At 34.5% G+C, this 18178-nt stretch overlaps 1 protein-coding gene across 1 annotated transcript in view; it reads right to left on the reverse strand.

Moving 5' to 3' along the window:
• Nucleotides 1-18178, reverse strand: part of PCDH15 (protocadherin related 15) — a 1335438-nt gene that overhangs the window by 244337 nt on the left and 1072923 nt on the right. The window contains exon 16 of the mRNA XM_032491427.1: nucleotides 1670-1876. Coding sequence (XP_032347318.1) covers nucleotides 1670-1876 — 207 coding nt within the window. The remainder of the gene's footprint in view (nucleotides 1-1669; nucleotides 1877-18178) is intronic.

The raw sequence follows: 18178 nt of genomic DNA on the forward strand, positions 1-18178 counted from the left end.
ATTGTAGAATAGATAAACAAGATTATACTGTATAGCACAGGGAAATATACACAAAATGTTATGGTAGGTCACAGAGAAAAAAATGTGACAATGAGTGTGAATATGTCCATGTATGACTGAAAAATTGTGCTGAACACTGGAATTTGACACAACATTGTAAAATGATTATAAATCAATAAAAAATGTTAAAAAAAAGAACTCAGTGTAAGTTAGCTATTGTTAAAACATGTGATGAAAGAAAATGGGAGAGATTAAGAAGAAAAAAAAAAGGTAAGTTGAAAAAATAAAAGAAAGCAGAGAAAGATATAAAGAGTAAAATAAAACATCTGGCGAGAAGTGGAGAACACACATGAATTGCCATAGTCTCTGCTAAGGGTTACAAATTTTTTGTAGAAAGAGAAAAAAAAATCTGGAAGTGCCCTTGTAATTTACAAATCCAATGACAAAACTCCATGTAATGAGATTTTGGAGACATTCCAGAGATGTGTTATCCAATTAGTGGCATGTGACCATTTACATACAAATTAATTAAAATTAAAGAAAATGTTCAAATCATGTTTTCAGTCTAGTTACATTTCAAGTGCTCCATAGTCACATAGGACTAGTGGCTACCATATTGGACCATGCAGTGTTGCTACAGAATATTTCTTCCATCATAGAAAGTTTTATCAGACAGTGCCATTGAAAAGGGAGAAACTGCTGAGCCAGGACTTTTAAAATTGCAAGTGACAAAAATCAGACTCAATGCATGTTAAAAATACATATATTTGGGAAAATCTGTGGTAGGTCAGAATAAAAGGAAAATCTTTAAGGATTAGTATAGCTCTGGGATATTATAATCCAAAAAACAGGAACTCAACAGGACTCCTCAATGACTGTTTCTGTCAGGCTTCATTCTCTCCCACAGATAATGGATTTTCTCCATGATGTCAGGAAACTTAGCTACAATGGCTTCAGATTCACTTCCACCTCTTTAGTACATGATGTCGAAGTCTTCCAGCGGCAATTTTTTTTTTAATCCTTTCAATTCCTGGTTGGACTCTGACTGGACTGGTAAAGATTTTCTGTCCACTCTTTGCAGTAGTCACTCTGGCTGAGGGTAAAATGTTCTGACCTGCCCAGCCTGGACAATTTCCCACTCATTTAGCTAATGTCAGTGCCAGAAAAACAGAGGACAATGATGTGTGGAATGGAAGAGTATTTGCATCAACAAAGCCACTGGCAGACGTGTGAGCACGTCAGCTGCCCCCAAATGTGTTTTCTTTAATAACATAACATCAGAAAAGTCCCAAATCACACTCCAGAGCTGCCTTCATGATGTTTTATACTTACTGTGTAATGTCATTATTTTTCCCTGACAGTAATTATATAGTTTTCAACCCATATTAATTTAAAAGATTGCCCTGGTACTTTAGCAAACTGCAAGTAAAACATTCAGTTTCTTCCTTATACTAAATATTTGTAAACTGAAAGAGAACAGTTGCTGAATTCAAACATACTTAAAAAAAAAAAGTCCTTGATATGGAATTGAATTACTACACAGACTGTCTCATATATACTGACTTTGTTCTCTAGTCTATACTCATGCAACCATGTCTTTGTAATATTTCCTACTGACATAACGAGAGATGTTTTAACAAAACAAGAGCAAAATTTATATTTAACTTACATCTTCTATGTCCTTGTCCAGAGCTACAATTCTTAGAGGAGTGGTCAAATTCAGACTGTCAGAGATAGTTGCTCCCACGGGGGCAGATTCCAGGATATAGCCTTGATAACTGGGCATTGTGAAATATGGGCTCTGATTGTTTTCATCCAGTATTTCAATATGTAGACTGGCAAAAGCAGGAAGAGGATGGCCATTGTCCTGTTCAGCCTAAAAAATAATTTTAAAAAAGGTTAAAACATTATATGTTATGGGAACATTACATAGTGTCATTTTTCATACCATATATAGGAGTTTCCTTTCTGAACAGATATTATTATAGAAAGACAAACTGCTTTAAAGTTAAAGGATCCTTAGAAAATATGAAGAAATGGAAGTCCAAAGAGGCTTCATCAATTTTTTGGTTTACTGTCCTCAAACCCAGTGTATATTAAAAAAAATTGCTGCAAATGAACTATTATATCTGTCATTGCATATTATTAGAAGGAATAACTATGTTTAAATACAGTTAGACAAAAATAAGTAACGACAATTGAGTGAGTTGCTAATAAAATAGGTAAATAAAAAACAGAGAAAAGATTCATAAGAAAGTATTGTGCTTATTTTTGTCTCTTCCATGTCTTTTCATTCTACACTAATAATTCAATACCCAAATAATTCATAATTCTATATAAAATTAATAGATTAAGGCTACTTTTGTTGTCCCTGAAAGTCCTGAAGAGAATTTTATATGGGATAGAGATAATTTCAAAAAAATATTTTAGTAACTATGGAAATTCAAATATTATTTAATCATAAATACATTATTCAGGTAAAATTAATATTCATGTATTAGGAATATGTTTGTTTTCTTGTTTTTCTCTCCTATTCAATTTTTTAAAAATTGATGACAATTTAGATTCCAATAAATTTTCTCAGGAAATCTCCACATGGTCATATTATGAATAATAAACACCAACCCTTAACACCTACCCTTGACTTTCTAGTTTTTTAAAAAATGTATTTTACTATATAACAATCCAAAATTTTTATTTAAGGGAAGATTTTATCACAACTGAACTTCTAGAAAATCTCTTCCAAACTGTAGAATAAACCACTGACATAATTCAATAATACATATATTGAAATAGGTAAAAACTTTTATTGATATGTTTGCCCAATTGTTGCAATAGTTCTATTTTGATATCAACTCAGAGTAAAAGTGAAATATTTTATTTTAAATCCTGGAGTTCTTTTCTAGATGAAACAATGACCTTTGGCCATTAAAATCTGTACGTAGTTCAGGTAGGTATCTCTGATTGTTCCATCTTGGGCCTCCAGAAGATAATTTTTTCAGTTTTTCCTAGTTGTAATTCAGTATTTTTATCAATTGAGAGTGTAGGGGACAAATCACAGTGATGTTTGGCAGTACCAGTGTGTTTGACCCAAGAAAAATCACTTCATATTATTACTAATATTGAAAATATTTTGAAATATCATTTATGCTAATCACTACATTGAAATTATGGTAATTAATAAACCTATTGTGAAATGTTATACAAAGCATTGATTTTTTAAAAAAACAACTTATCTTTGTTTCTCAGTATTTTGATAACTCTATTACAATAAATTAGATTTCCTTTACAATGTTATTTAGTTTATGTATTTACATTTGCATCTGAGAGCAGACTACTAAATGTTCCATTTGTACGTGGCACAAAATGTTTATGAGCCCCTGCTCTGCATTAAAGACAATAGTAGTAGAATAAGGTCTTTTCTGAAATTATGTATCCCACACTCATAACCATATGTGCTCCTGACACCATCAGTATGGATAAGCTCTTTCTACATCCAGCGATTGTGATTAATTTGTGCTGCGACATGGATGTTCTTCCAGGAGTTTACTCTGTGACATACAGCAAGCTTCCTGGACACAGTTGACCAGGGTGAAAGGAACAGCCTATATGACTAGAAAACACCACCTGACACTGTATGAAACTAACTGGCCCAGATGGGGTTTCTAACCCATGACCTTGATCTGATTGAAGCAGGAGCAGCTCAAATATGCAAGTCATTTTGAACAGGACTTTTTCTCTCTCCCTTAATTTTGTATCTAATTATTCTAAAAGCTGTTAGGTTATATCCTGGACATACTAATAATGTTATGAAACGCCACAAATTTTATAATTTGTCCCCTTCCTCCAATAAACACACACAACTTATGGATGGTGAGGGGAGAACAAAAAGCAAATTGCATAACAATGAAAGAAGCTCATATTTTATATTCAGCTCATACGTTGTTAATTTTTACTGCCAGCTGTGAAGCCAGGAAAACATGTATTATTTGCATGATGGAAACAAAGTGACCCAACAGAAAGAGAAATAAACCCAAATTAGATCTATGGAAACAACTGATTTCCCCATATCTTTAAAAATAACATATGTAAAGGCTCCGTCTGTTATTTCCCTAACATTAGTTTTGTTGTTAATATGACTAATATTTTTGGACTGCTGCTATGTATTTTATCCTCTTTGGGGTGTTTCAGATGTACTAACCACAAATCCATCTCCAGAGTCCAAATTCTTAGCCTCTATGCGATTTTGCTTCTCTCAATGTGAAAGCATGTACTTTTGCATTGATGCAAAAACGAAAAGATTAGTTTCATGTTGAAGTCCACACCCCGTGTACTTTCAGACAAAGAGAGCCCAACTCAGGTCTCCTGATTTATAAGAGGCTACACAGGGAAATTCACTACATATTTCGCTAATTGTGAGAATGCAAATGAACGTCCAAATGTAAGACTGATGGGAGAAACTAGTGGCAGGGAAGAATATTAATAAAGTGATACTCCAGATTGAATTAGAGTTAAAACATAGCACTTAAAACAAATTAATACCATTATACTTTTTTTTCTTTAGAGGGCTCATGCAATAAACCTTTTATCCAATCCTCTCTTCTTCTATGTAATATAAATAGGAATTCTTCAAAACTCTGGCTTATGCTGTTCCCGTCATCGTCAGTAAATGAGATGAGAAGTACAAAAAGCAGGTCAAGTGAAACAAGGTGGTATTTTTAAAAAATCATCTAATCCCATAAGATAACCCTTTTTTTTTTTTTATATATCTTCAAAGTCTGTAGTTACATGAAAAACATTATGTTTAAAAACCAGGTTTTGCTTGGAGAATTTCTGGGCATGAGTCCCATATTCAGTAATGAGATCAAAGTAAAACTAAAGCCAAAACAGCAGAAGTATAAAAAATACACGATTTAGTTGCTTTGAAGGGCAAAATATTAAAAGAGGAAAACCAATCCATTGTCAGTATTAAAACAAGAAAATATTCATAACCTCTTGGCTCCTTGAACCAGAGGACTGAGAATACAGAATAACTTGTCCTACTGGCTGGTGGCAAGCAGTTTAACAAACTCTATGGTCCCTAACATGAACTCTTTCAAGCAGATATAATAATTTAGGGGGAAAAATAAAATGGGAAAGATTATCAAGACATTTAAATTAATTCTAGGAAAGAAGAAATAAATCATTTTTCCTGGAAAATCAGGAAGTATTAATTATGCATCCATAGTGCCCACTTTTTACATCTTAGGTGCTCACTTTTGCTTATACTCATTTCTCCAAATTTGTCCTAAGTCTACTTCAGTCAGGCTTTTGTCCCCACCACTCAAATACAGCTGTTGTTGTCAAAATCACTAGTGACTCCTACACTGCTGAAAGTAATATTTATTTTTAGTTCATACCTTATTTAACCTGTCATAAGCATTTAGAACATTCACTAGTCTTTCAAGACAACACTATCTCTTGGTTTTCTTCTGATACTACTATCCCTTTCTTCTCTTTCTTCCTTGCTGGTTTCTCCTTTTTTCCCCAACTTAAAATTAGAGTGCCCCTGGAGTCAGGCCTTCATCATCTCTTCTTCTTACTTAATTCCTTGCCAATCTTGTCTAATCACATGGTTTTAAAAATGTCAGTAACATAACAACTCCCAATTTAAATCTCCAGTCTGGACCTCTGAAGTCCAGAATCCATATCCAACTGTATATGTAGCAACTCTGCAGAAGGAATAACTATAAAGATAGTTATTTAATTATTATAGTTACTGTTAAACTATAATAATCGTTATTTTAATAACTATTAAATATGTTTCTTAGATACTCAGTATCTAATAAACATTTCAGATGTAATCTCTGCAAAAATGAAATTCTTATCTTCCTCCTCATAAACCTACACCACGGTATTTTCCACCTCAATAGCATCTCCATTCCTCCAGTCACTCAGGCAAGAACCTTGGGGTCATTGTTATTCCTTTGTTCTTTTATACTTCATGTCTAGTCTATGAGGAAATTTTATTGACTATAACTTCAAAATATATGCAAAATCTAAATGTGTTACCTCCTCCACTGTTCTCACCCTGGTAGGTACCAATCTATCAACATCTGTTACCTCGATTATTTAAACTTCTCTATCAGCTTTTACCCTGGCCAAGAGTCCATTCTCATAATTGCAGCCCAGTGATTTTCTTAAATGCTAGTCAAATCAAGCCACTTCTCTCATTAAAACCCCTCAGGGATTTTCAGTTTGTCTCAGGTCCACAGGATCTGATCTCATATTGGTTTTATCATGTTACTCTCCTTCTCACTAAATATGCTCTGACTACACTATCTTTATGCTGCTCCACTAAAATCCGAGCATATTCCTGCCTCAGAACCTTTGCATTGGCTGTTCCCCCTATCTCAAATGCTATTCCCACTGATGTCCACATGGATCAAATATCTTCTTCCATGAGACCTCCACTGACCACCTCATTTAAATTATATCCCCAGTACTGGAATTTCCAATGCAATCTGCTATTTGTATAGCACTTAACATCTAAAATATTTCAAAATCTGTTTATTAAATTTGTAATTTATTGTCAGAATTAAACTAGAATATAACTATCAAGATATCATGGATGTAACTATTTTGTTAATGTTGATTCCTAGAACTTATTCTAGCAGCTAACATTGAGTAGGCCATCAATAAATATTGAATGAATGAATGCACTTTTGGTAAGGCAGTCACACATTCTACAAAAGCAAACAATGCTGGAATGGAAAGGTGGTTTAGGAGATTAATGCTTGTCTTCCAGCCTGCATCTAACCAACTTCACAACCCCTGATAAGTTCCTTACCCTCCCTTAATCACAGTAAATGACAATTTACAAGACGTCTTATTAAGCATGTGAGAACTCTATGACAAGATATATTCAAAATACTTACGAAAATGCCTAGCAAGAAAATGTCTTGCTCAATAACTGTCAGTTGTATTACTGTTACTAAAAATAGTTCAGAGAAAACCTCTTGCCTCAAGTGATAGATGAGGGGAAAATAAAACCAGGTTTTTTAAATTAATACTTTCAGTTTTCATCTTATCAGTTGATAATATATAATCAATGGATTTTATACACCAAGAAATATTCCATGTCAGTGAACTTCAGATTAAAAAAAAGTCTCATATTAATGTAATGAATCATGGCCTTATTTTAAAATGTAAATTAAATGTTACAACTAAAAAATTAAGGTAAAACCACACTTTAATCTTGATAATTCTGATAACTGCACTTTTCCTGTATTTATATTTATAACTAAAAATGGAATTATACTGTATGTAAAGTAAGTGCCCTTGCTCCTGCAAACCTACCCCTTTATTGTAACTAGTGTCTGAGCATCCATCATTCTCCACTAAGTCTTTAAATTCTATGACAGAGTAAACACTGGAAATTTGTCTGTTTCATTCATTACGAAATGTTTAGCCAGTCTCTGTCATATGGAAGAATTAAAAATGTATTTGTTGTGAATTTTGTGCATTTTCAATTTCAATAGGCCATGTACATCATTGCTTTATATTAAACATTTTCTACAAATAAAATGAATATGCCATGATTTTAATCTCATATGATAAATATTTAGGGAAGGGTTTTTTGGACACTAAAATGAAGAAGAAATGACTTTTTGTGAATGTATAACATGAACACCATAGATTATCTTTATTTGAGCAATCATGGCAACCAGATTGGGCTGTAGTTCTCAAACTTTAGTGTGCGTAGGAGTCAGCAGGGAAACCTACTATAAAGCAGATCCCCACACCCTACCCACAAAGATTCTGGGTCATATATTTGGGATAAGGACAAGGAATCTTCATTTTTATCAAACTCTCTCAGGTGGTTATAATGTGAGTACTTTGAGAGATACCCTTCTGGGTCTGGCTACTTTTTTTTTATGCTTGGGCTATGCCCAAACTCAAATTTCTAGAAAATCTTTCTTTGTAGTCCTCTTGGTTAGCAAAGATGACCAGTAAGGCTCCAGGATAATACTGTATATACAGAAAAACACTGCTATCATGCCAGCAGACTTTGACAGCTTCTGGTAATGGATGCTACATAGAATACAATTATAAAATGTGCAAGTTGAGTGCCAGTAGAATTGTTTAATGACGGCAGCATACCAAAGGATTCCATGCACATAAATATGAATATTCTACACATGATAAATTCAGTCTCAGTTACTGTTCTCTTGAGTTCAAGTCTTCTTGACAGTTCATTTTTTTTAATTAACTGAAATTTAAATATACATTAGTCTATACATATACACACACATATATGTATATTTCTGATTATGTTGCTCTCAAATGAAAGATGCTTATGTATTTTCTAGGAAAACCTAAGAATTGAGAATATTGACAAAACCTTCCACCCAGTTCTCTACCTGGAAACACTGGCAAGGTCTTCAACTAGGTTAGTGGACTAAGCTAGAGTTCTGAGATATGGGGGAATTCATTTGGGTATGTGGACCTATACATTTTATCTCACATTTCATCATACCCTATGAATATAAGACTGAAAGTCTTGGTGTGTGATGGAAAAGTACTATTGGAGAACTCTTCATTTAATCTTTATGGAGTCTTCTTCAACTACAGTCCCTTGAAAATCTTGATTTCAAAAAAAAGAGAGAGAAAGAAGGAAAGAAAGAAGAAAGAAAGAAAGGAAGAAAGGAAGGAAGGAAGAAAGGAAGAAAAGAAAAAGAAAAGGATGCACAATTCACTGTATCCTAAAGCAGATTATTTAGTAGTAGTAATATAGTCTTGATAGAAGTATCAATTTTTTAATTTCACTGTTTTTATTATTTTAAAGTAAAAAGGAGCAACAGATTGAAAACAGGGTGAAGAAAAGAGGCTTTGATATAGACAAGATTTTTGGTACCTAGTCAGTGCATATATAATGCATAACTAACGTACCCTGGAACAGTAAGTTCTGCGTAGCAGTGTATTAGCGTTACCAGTGACTATGAACATAGCATATAAGGCTACTGGGTAACACAAAGTCCTCTTTCTTCTCTATCCCTTTCTTGGACACCACACCCCTTGCTATCTTCCTCTTCAGTAAAGCCTTCAATATACAAAGAATGACATTTCTCAAGTTTGTCTCTCCTAGCAAAGTGCAGCCTGCTTGTTTACATTCATAGGAGGCTGACTGAGAAACTGGCATGTCTATCCAGCTATTCAGGGTTTATGCAGATCCCCTGATCCCTTTAATTCTAATTCTAAATTCAACTCTCAAGTAGAAAATGTGTTCACTTTGGAGACCTTTGCTGGAGGGCTAAATATATACTTCCAGTCTCTCTTTCTGATTAGAAATTGCATTCATTTAACATTTTTCCTGATCAATTTAGATTGTTGAAATATATTTAGTTAACCTTTCAACCAATTTGTTTACTTATTAGCATTAATAATATTATCAGCTTATGACTTTCAAGTAGCTAGGCATTTAGAAATGTTTGCCTAGGGATTCAAACATAAATTTCTTGGACTATTATTTGAAATCAGATGTTTATAAAAATCCAAAAATTTTCCTGTGCAATGATAATATATTGTTATTGAGTTCTTTCACAAGTGGAAAGTGTATGGTTGTGAAACACATACTTCCTGAAAATTCTGACTAAAAATATGCTACTTTAATTATTTATAAAAAATTAAAAACAAAGTAATTTATACTGTTAGAATCATACAATGGGAGTTCTTGGGTGTGTGTGAGGAGTTGGGACCAGAAGAGGATGATCTGTATTTTTTTTTTTACTGTATCTGGATGCTGCAGTTTGTGAAAACTCATCAAGAAGTACACTTTTTGTATGCAATTTCAATAAAATTTCAATAGGCAGGAGGGTATAGCTCAAGTGATAGAGTGCATGCTAAGCACTCACTGGGTTCAACTGAACTTCCTCGAAGAATAAATAAATAAGTAAACCTGATTACCTCCCCCCACCAAAAAACAGACAAAAAAAAACCTACAAAAAAAAAAATTCAATAAAAATGTTGCTAAAAAAAGGGCTATGAACTTACTCTCCCAAAATGTGCACACAGGCCACCCCTCCCTCCACACCATAGTCAGCTAGTTACTAGGTTATGGCTACTCAAGTCCAAAAGGCACAACTTAATAAAGGCTGGTCTAGGAAGTGACTCAAAAAACCAACATTATTAAGATACCAGAGAATTTCAGGTGCTTGCGTCTTCAAATATATCTGTTCATTAAAGGCAGACCTCAAAAGGAAACTCAGACTTTTGTGCTTTTTCCAGCAGTGTGTCTCGAACACTGAGGTTTCAAAAGCCCTGCTCCTTTTCTGATGTCTTTGTATCACTGAGGTGATTGCTAAGGTGGATTTCCGGAGGCTCAGTCAGGACTTCTGATATGTATTTATTTGTTTGTCTGTTTCCTTAATTACTATTTTAATTTTACCCTGCCTTACCAAGTTCCCACATTATTTTAATACACGGTTGGTTCTCAGATTTTAGTGCTCTGAAAATCACCTGGGCATCTTGCTCAGCAGGTAGAGCCCTAAACTCTGCCTTTCAAAAACAGGCACATCGCATGATCCTAATACGTCCAATCCAAAGCCCTTTGAGAATCACATGGGTTTAGCATTTTGGCTTTTATCAGACAGGCTTGTAGGCAGCTGTTACACTCAAAAAACGCCTAGGTGGAGCACCTTAGATCAGTTCTGCTCTAGCCTCTTATGCAAGTGATTGCTACTGTTTTTAATCTTTAAGTAAGGTTTCAAATTTCACTTTGGACCTGAGAGTTGGAAATAAAAGTGGCAGAAGAGCACTTATGTAACAGAGTTCACCATGGGATCCCGCTCAGCTCGTTAAAAGTCTACAAGAGCTTGGGGTTGAAGCTCCAGTAACTGTAAAAAGCTTGCATTTCCCTTCTATGTACACACATTTTTCTTTCAGAATGTCTTAGGGAGGGATGGCTGGGGCAAGCCTGTGTTGCCTGGATAGAAGATCATATCAATATTACCAACTAGTTAACAATTAAAAATAAGTGCATTCTATTGCTTCTTGACCCTTCTTATACAATTATATTGCTTTAAAACCCACAAAACTACTGTTTAAACTTTATACTCTAAAAATTAAAGAATACATTAAGAGTCTGACAACAAGCCTATTTATGACAATTAATAGAAAAATCTAAGGACTTACAAAACCATACGATAATTTATCAGATGAAACACAAATAATTTTTTGTATATTATAGAACTGATTTGTTTGTAATGTCATGAATCTAGCAAAAGAGTGTTGGGAAATAAATACATTTTATGTTTGACAAAAAAGAAGAGATACCTTTACTAGACAGACTATAAACAACACACTCCCCAAAGGGGTTTATAATATAACAGCAATACTGACATACTTCCCATCTAGAAAATATTTCTAAAGTGAAGCATATTTTATCTTCATTTGATGTAGTAACATGCCCATTCTGTTTATAATCTATCGCAATGAAAACATGAATCCTTGGAGCTTCTGTATACCTTTCAATAATAAAAATCTTTCTCTTTGCTCGGAGTTTGAGATATGAACTGACACTACAATGACTAAAGTAATTTTGAGTGATTTATAGAAGAAAACCCAGTTACTCTGGGGAAGACCACAGATTCAGAAAACTCCCGCTAAGCACAGACGTATCAGACTACTTGGCTGGTGGTCTGAACATGGGTATCATCTTGGCTGTAAACAGCAAGGCCAGCCAGAGACACAATTGTGATAGTGATGAAGCAGCAACTTTTTTCTAGAATGCTTCCAACTCATGCTGTACCCCCCTTATTTTGCCCTGCCCTTCGCTTCCCCATCCAACAAAGGTCTATGCTGAATTCTGATTCCATTCCCACAGGGTATTCTCTCCACTGGGAGAAAGCTCTACTGAGGTGCCTTATGTGAACTGGTTGACTAGAATAGTCTGTCCTGGAATATATAAATTTCAAATAAATCATCAATATGCCCCCCCTCCAAAAAAATCTATCTCTAAGCAGGCTATTTTTCAGAGCCTGGAAGTTAATGACAGCAGGAGTTTAACGTTTCTCCTGTGTATCAGGCTGTTCTTGAGAAACAAACAAACAAACAAACAAACAAACAAAAATACTAGTGAGAAGACCTATTTAGCTTTCAAGGTTTTAGATAGACCCTTTCAGTTTCATTTTCTATGCAACAACCAAGAAGCTTGGTTGAAGAAAAGTTACTTGGGAACAATCACGTGGGAGGGTTAAGGTAGCTTAGGTGCATGAAGGAGTTTGTAGTGGGGAGACATGGCAAGGACTTCTCAGAGAGTAGCTTTCATTTGAACATTTTACAGTATTTATACTTGCTACTGGACTCTTACCATGACCTTTGCAGTCACGAGGGCCTTGCCAAAATCAAGGCACTGTGACAAGAATGAAAACATTGCTTTTCTTCCTCCAAGCAGCTGCAGGTCACCTCGTGAAGAAGGAAAGAGGCCAAGTGAAATATCACCTCTGTGTATCTTTTCTCAGCTTGCACATTTGGACAGCCACTATATTCAACGTCTGTGTTCTACGTCTGTGCTAACTAACCCAGCTGGATGAATAATGACATGAGAGAAGAGGACACCATAAATTCTCTCCTTGTGTTGATTTCCATAATTGACGTAATAGTCAATTAATGTAGCCTAGTACTTAGAATTTTTAGAAACATGGACAATCGGGGGTAAATAAAAGGATACAGTGTTCTTTCTGAGGAAACAACAACCATGTTTTATGTGACAATCTACTAAATTTTAAAAAAAGGACATAAAATTAAGATAAAAGATGAATATTTGCAAATGTATCAAATATATCAAATTACTCATTAAGACATCCATGGAGGGATTGTTATTTCATTACTGATAAAAACTAATCCCTGGAGTTTCTGTGGGATAATTTTCCCTAAAATGTATAAAGGACTTTCATTCTTAACGGACTTAAACTTCCTTACTTTGTATACTTTGCTAGTGGTCAGAGGAAGTGAGCTCATTCTTCACTTACCTGCTGAACTAAGGAGTGGCATACGTGTGTGTTCTACCCTTTCAATAGGAATACGTAAGAATAAGGGGAGGCACACACATAGGCTAGAATGTTTCCAGAAGTATGAAGTATCTCATCCGTAGAGTTTGTCTTTCTTCCTATGGCTGAACAACATCAGCTCTGATTATTTTTCTCATCCTAACCCTGGCTCGCTGAAGCTTCTTAATTCACTTTTCCCAAAAGGAGCATCAGGCCTTTCTTCTCTCTTCTTAATTTCTCTTTTTTTTTTTTTTTTTTCTGATAAGCTGACAATACTCACACCACAGCAGAAAGATAGTAACTTACATTTTACAATCTCCTTAACAGATTTAATGAATTTTGATAGTTCTTTCATTTTTGTGGATGATGCCAGACTTTTTATTTTGAGAAGTGATGACTGACGATCTGTGACTTCCTACTCCGTCTGTCTGCCCCTAATACCTGATCTTTGAAATCAACAAGTTCTCTGTTGCAAATTCATGTAGTGGGCAAGTTGTCAAGTGGCTTGAAGGTCATGTGGAGCAGCATGATCTAATTTTTTGTTTTTGCAACATTCTGTTGGCAATGTGGGGAGACGGGCAGGATGCACGGAAAAGAGGCTGAGATCTGATAGATCACTTGTATGAGGTGATGGGCTGTGAAGATGAAAACTAGAGAATTGCAGTGGGCATGGAGAGTTGGAGAGACATTCAAGAGAAATTTCAGATGCATTTGGATAGGACTTAAAAGGTGACTGGATAGGGCCATGTGGGAGAAGATGTCCAAGAGAACCTGGGAACTCCTAGCTTGGGTGACTGGCTGATTGTAGTATTATTAATTGAAATAAAGAAGATGAGGTTTTAAAAGGAAGTACATAGTTTACTACAGTCTTAATTTGACATAACTGCATAATACTAAGAGTAGTTATCCAGCCAGTGGTTGGATATAGAAATCAGAAGAGAAATAAATCTAAAAGCATAATTTCCATACTTATGGCTTCCCTGAACCAGAGGTTTCATGCATTTCTGACTTCTCAACACCAAGCAAAGTGTCAGCCACCTAATAAGCACTCAGAAAGGATTTGGCAAATCGAAAACTAGCGAATTTCATATGGCTTAAAAAGAGCGCATCTGAGTTTCCCACTGAACTCCTGTGAAGTAAAGCATAATTGGTATCATTATTCAAATAGAGGCCAAATTTTTTCTAAAGCTGTGGCATCAGAGATTCACATGCAGGCCCAATGGCTGTCGCAGCTGTTCTTTTAGGCCTCCATCATTTCCTGCATGCTGTTGTTCTGTGACTCTCAAATTACTAAAGCAGAGTAATTTGCCAGGAGACATGGCACATCAGTACTAATATTTAAGCTCGCCAGTTCAAACTGTTTGTTTAAATGCAATTATAAATAGCCTTAAACTGTACCTAAATATAGGTATGGGCTTTTTCCCAGGGATTGAACTTGTTTAAGAAGGTCGATGCATCTTTACTCTGGACAGAGACACGGGATAAAATCATATCAAATACATGCACTTTCAAATGTATGTATTTAAATATAATGAAAATGCAGTACCCAAATCCACCAGCTTTAAATGATTTACTGTGCCAGGAAGAAAACCATTACAACAAATATTTATTGAGCACTGTCTATGTGCTGTACATGTATAGCGGTAGGGGCTTGGGCCACAATGTGATGAAACTGATTAAAATCTGCCCTCCTGTAAAGGTCAGGAGAAAACTAAATAGGAAAAATTCAACACAGAATGATCTAATCCATCACAGGGACTAGCAGGATGCAAGGAGGGGCTTCCAGCCAGTGGCCATGCCTTTCCATAGGAATTGTTTGTCTTCTCAGCATCTTAAGCATTAGTGAAACATCAATGGGAATTAGATGGTTGATTAAAAAAAGGGAGGAATCCTTCAGGAAGAACTGCAAATGGCTTGGAGGCTAGAGAGAACATCGTGAGTTTTAGGCAGTACAAGTGGTTAGTATGGCTGGAACAGAAAGTACGCAGGGTTAATTAAGTACCTGGTGTGGGCTTAGGGTTAATTATGCCCATTACGTAGAAGGAAAAGAAGTTAAAGGTCAGCCTGCTAGGCAGTGTAAGGAAGTCAATGAATAACAACAAGACAATCAAACATATCATGACACAATGATACATCATTGTGACCCTTCCTATTAGTTCTAAACTGAAGAGATTTAGATAAAAAACAACTGTGTTTGAGCAACTGACAGACAGTTGCTCGAACATCATTTAATATTTGTATTAGATACCTAAAGTATAAATATATCAACTAATAATATTTAATTAATAATTTATCCATTTAATTATTAGTAATTTATCCATTTAATCCTTGTATTAGATGCCCAAAATATACATACATTAACTAATAACATTTTTTTAAACTACTGCACTTATAATAATGAAGGTGAATTTTCTGGACTTTGTTAGAGACACTGCATGCATGAACAAACTCATTATCATCTAGAATCTAAAATGTACTTTCATATTCTATCACATAGTCTGTTTTTGCTGTATGAGTATGGTGATCACATGATTTTTTATTCAAACTAGGACATTTTTGAGAGTGAAAGAAGTGTTATGAATAATTATACAAGGACAACAGGCATAAATATGAACCACCCCAGGCAAACCCAGGATTGAGTATGATTCTCATTCAAAATGCATATTTCATTTTAACATATGCTTAAATGATTGCAATTATTTCAGATTTGGAATAGTGTTTTGAAATGGAGCATCCTTTTCTCTTTTAATTAGATGTGTTTTAATCCTCTAATATTCTAAAGTAGGTGAACTACACCTTTTTGTCTTCATAGTTTTACCTTTACATAATTATTTGTAAGTATACTGACTAAAATCACTGGCAGAAAAAGAGAAAATGAAGATGATAAATCTCTAATTTGTGACACGTCTCAGCTGTTAAATGTTCTATCACTTTTTAAAGCAGAATGTTTCTTGAGTTTAGAAAAGGATGCTTCCTTTTACTTTATTTTTCCTTAGCTTCTGAAAAAGAAATTGGGATCAAGTCCAATAAAAAAGAAATCGTGGCCAATGAAAAATGAAGCATTATTAAAATAAGAAAAAGGGAAAAAATGGAGACTTACTATAGAGGAGAGCTATCGGATTGTAGCATTTCAATGGATCCTATACAAAGCCAGACTACTCAGCTATTATTCAAGCAGGTGGCACATTATTATTCTTACAGATTGATATCTTTGCTTATTATTCCCTTGACTGCACACAAAACAAGGTAATTTGCATCTAATAATGTCTGTAAAAACTTCCATTAATAATGTAAAGTATTATTAAAACATAAAAAAAACCCTATGCCTTGTTCTAATTGATTTTTGTTTCTATAATTGAATGGACTATTTCACTATACCCAGGTACAGCAGGACAACTGACTTTGATAATAAAAAAAAAAAAAGAAAATTGATTTCAGGTTTCAAGTGAGGCAGTTTGGAATCAGTGCTTTGTCAAGTTTCTTAACGCCCACAGAGTACAGCACCACAGGAACCCAGGTAGATCGACAGGAGACAATGGGTACACATTTTTGAGTCTTACATAGTCTAATGATAATTTAAAATAAAATAGTGCAAGAAGATGAATCTCACGCATGACTATTTTACACAAATGGTAAAAGGATTCTTTCTTTGTTGAATGACTCCCAAATCCCTACTGAATGAAATCCAAGGAAACTGCAGTGGAACATAAGGCTCGCCCCGTGGTCTGGCTCTGTACCTCATTTCCCAGTTAACTGCTTGCAGCCTGGTACATCATGCCTCCAAGCTTTTGCTTCTGTTCTTCCTTATGTTCAAACATATTTCCCACTTTTATTCGTTAGCCAAACCCTTCCACTACAGCAACATTTAGCTTGGGGGTAATCTCCAGAAAATCTTCCTTGAGTCCCAAGATTGATTTCAATGTCCCAATGTTTTTACATTGCGCTACTGTCAGCAGTTGAACGATTGCATTTGATTTATTCTTTCCCTTTCTAGACTATGCATGCTTTAAGGACAAAGGACCACTAGACAAACATAGAATCTAGCATGTATAATATAATTGGTGATAACAAAATATGTCCTAATTTGAGCTAAAATTAAATATGTCTATATATTATTATTTGCAGTTACACTGACATATAATAAAACCAGACAAATGTTTCTAAGTAACTGCATGTTGATGAAGTGAAGTAAGTATGGCTTTAGCGTAGATAAACTTAAATTTGAATTTAAATTCTGCTGCTTATTACTGATGTAACTTTGAGCCAATCACTTACCCTATCTAAACTTTAGTTTTCCCATTTGTACCAATGAGTATGGTACTAAGGTTGTGGCTATAATTTAATGAAAAAATTATATGAAACACCTTGTATGATGTATATGATCAGTAAGCTTCCTTACCTTACTTCCTTCTCCTTTAACACTTTTAAAATTAAAAAAGAAATGCCATAGGGCTTCATATCTATAGCTATTTTTCCCTATGTGTAACTATGAAAATGTCATACAATACACACTAGACTCACTGTGTGTCCTTGCTATACCGGATAGAATGCTCTTCTACCAGCCCTCATCTATACTTAGTAAATTCATATACTTCCTTCATTGCTCAGCTCAAGTTTTACCTTCTCAGTGAAGCCTGTAAAATTAACTGACAGATCATCTGGGTTTTCATAGTACCTTTTAAAAGATTTTATTACACTGTATTAGATATAATTAAACCAAAACTGTAATGCCAAATGGATTCCCTTAACTTTCAAAATGTTTGTGGGCTAGGATCAACTTTCAAAATAGAGAAAATAATGAGACATACATTAAAATAATTTATGGACAAGCAAGATCTTTTCTTTTCAGGTTCAAAAAGCAACAATATTTTTAAAGAAGCACATTATTAAAACAAAAATATTTAAACCCAGGCACATTTTAAATACATTCATTGGTTAAGCTTTTGTGGTCAAAAACTAAATCCATTTAGTAAAAAAAAAACAAAAACAAAAACAAACAAACTAAACTAAACTAAATGTTAGAAGATATAAGAAATTACAGTATGTAGAATTACATACATTTGACCAGGGCATTTATTACATATAAAAATAGTCAGTATTTGAATAGCATTTAATATAAAAAGTTATATTAAAGAAAAGGAACATAGTGT

Source organism: Camelus ferus, chromosome 11 (genome assembly GCF_009834535.1).
Source record: "Camelus ferus isolate YT-003-E chromosome 11, BCGSAC_Cfer_1.0, whole genome shotgun sequence".
NCBI lineage: Eukaryota > Metazoa > Chordata > Mammalia > Artiodactyla > Camelidae > Camelus > Camelus ferus.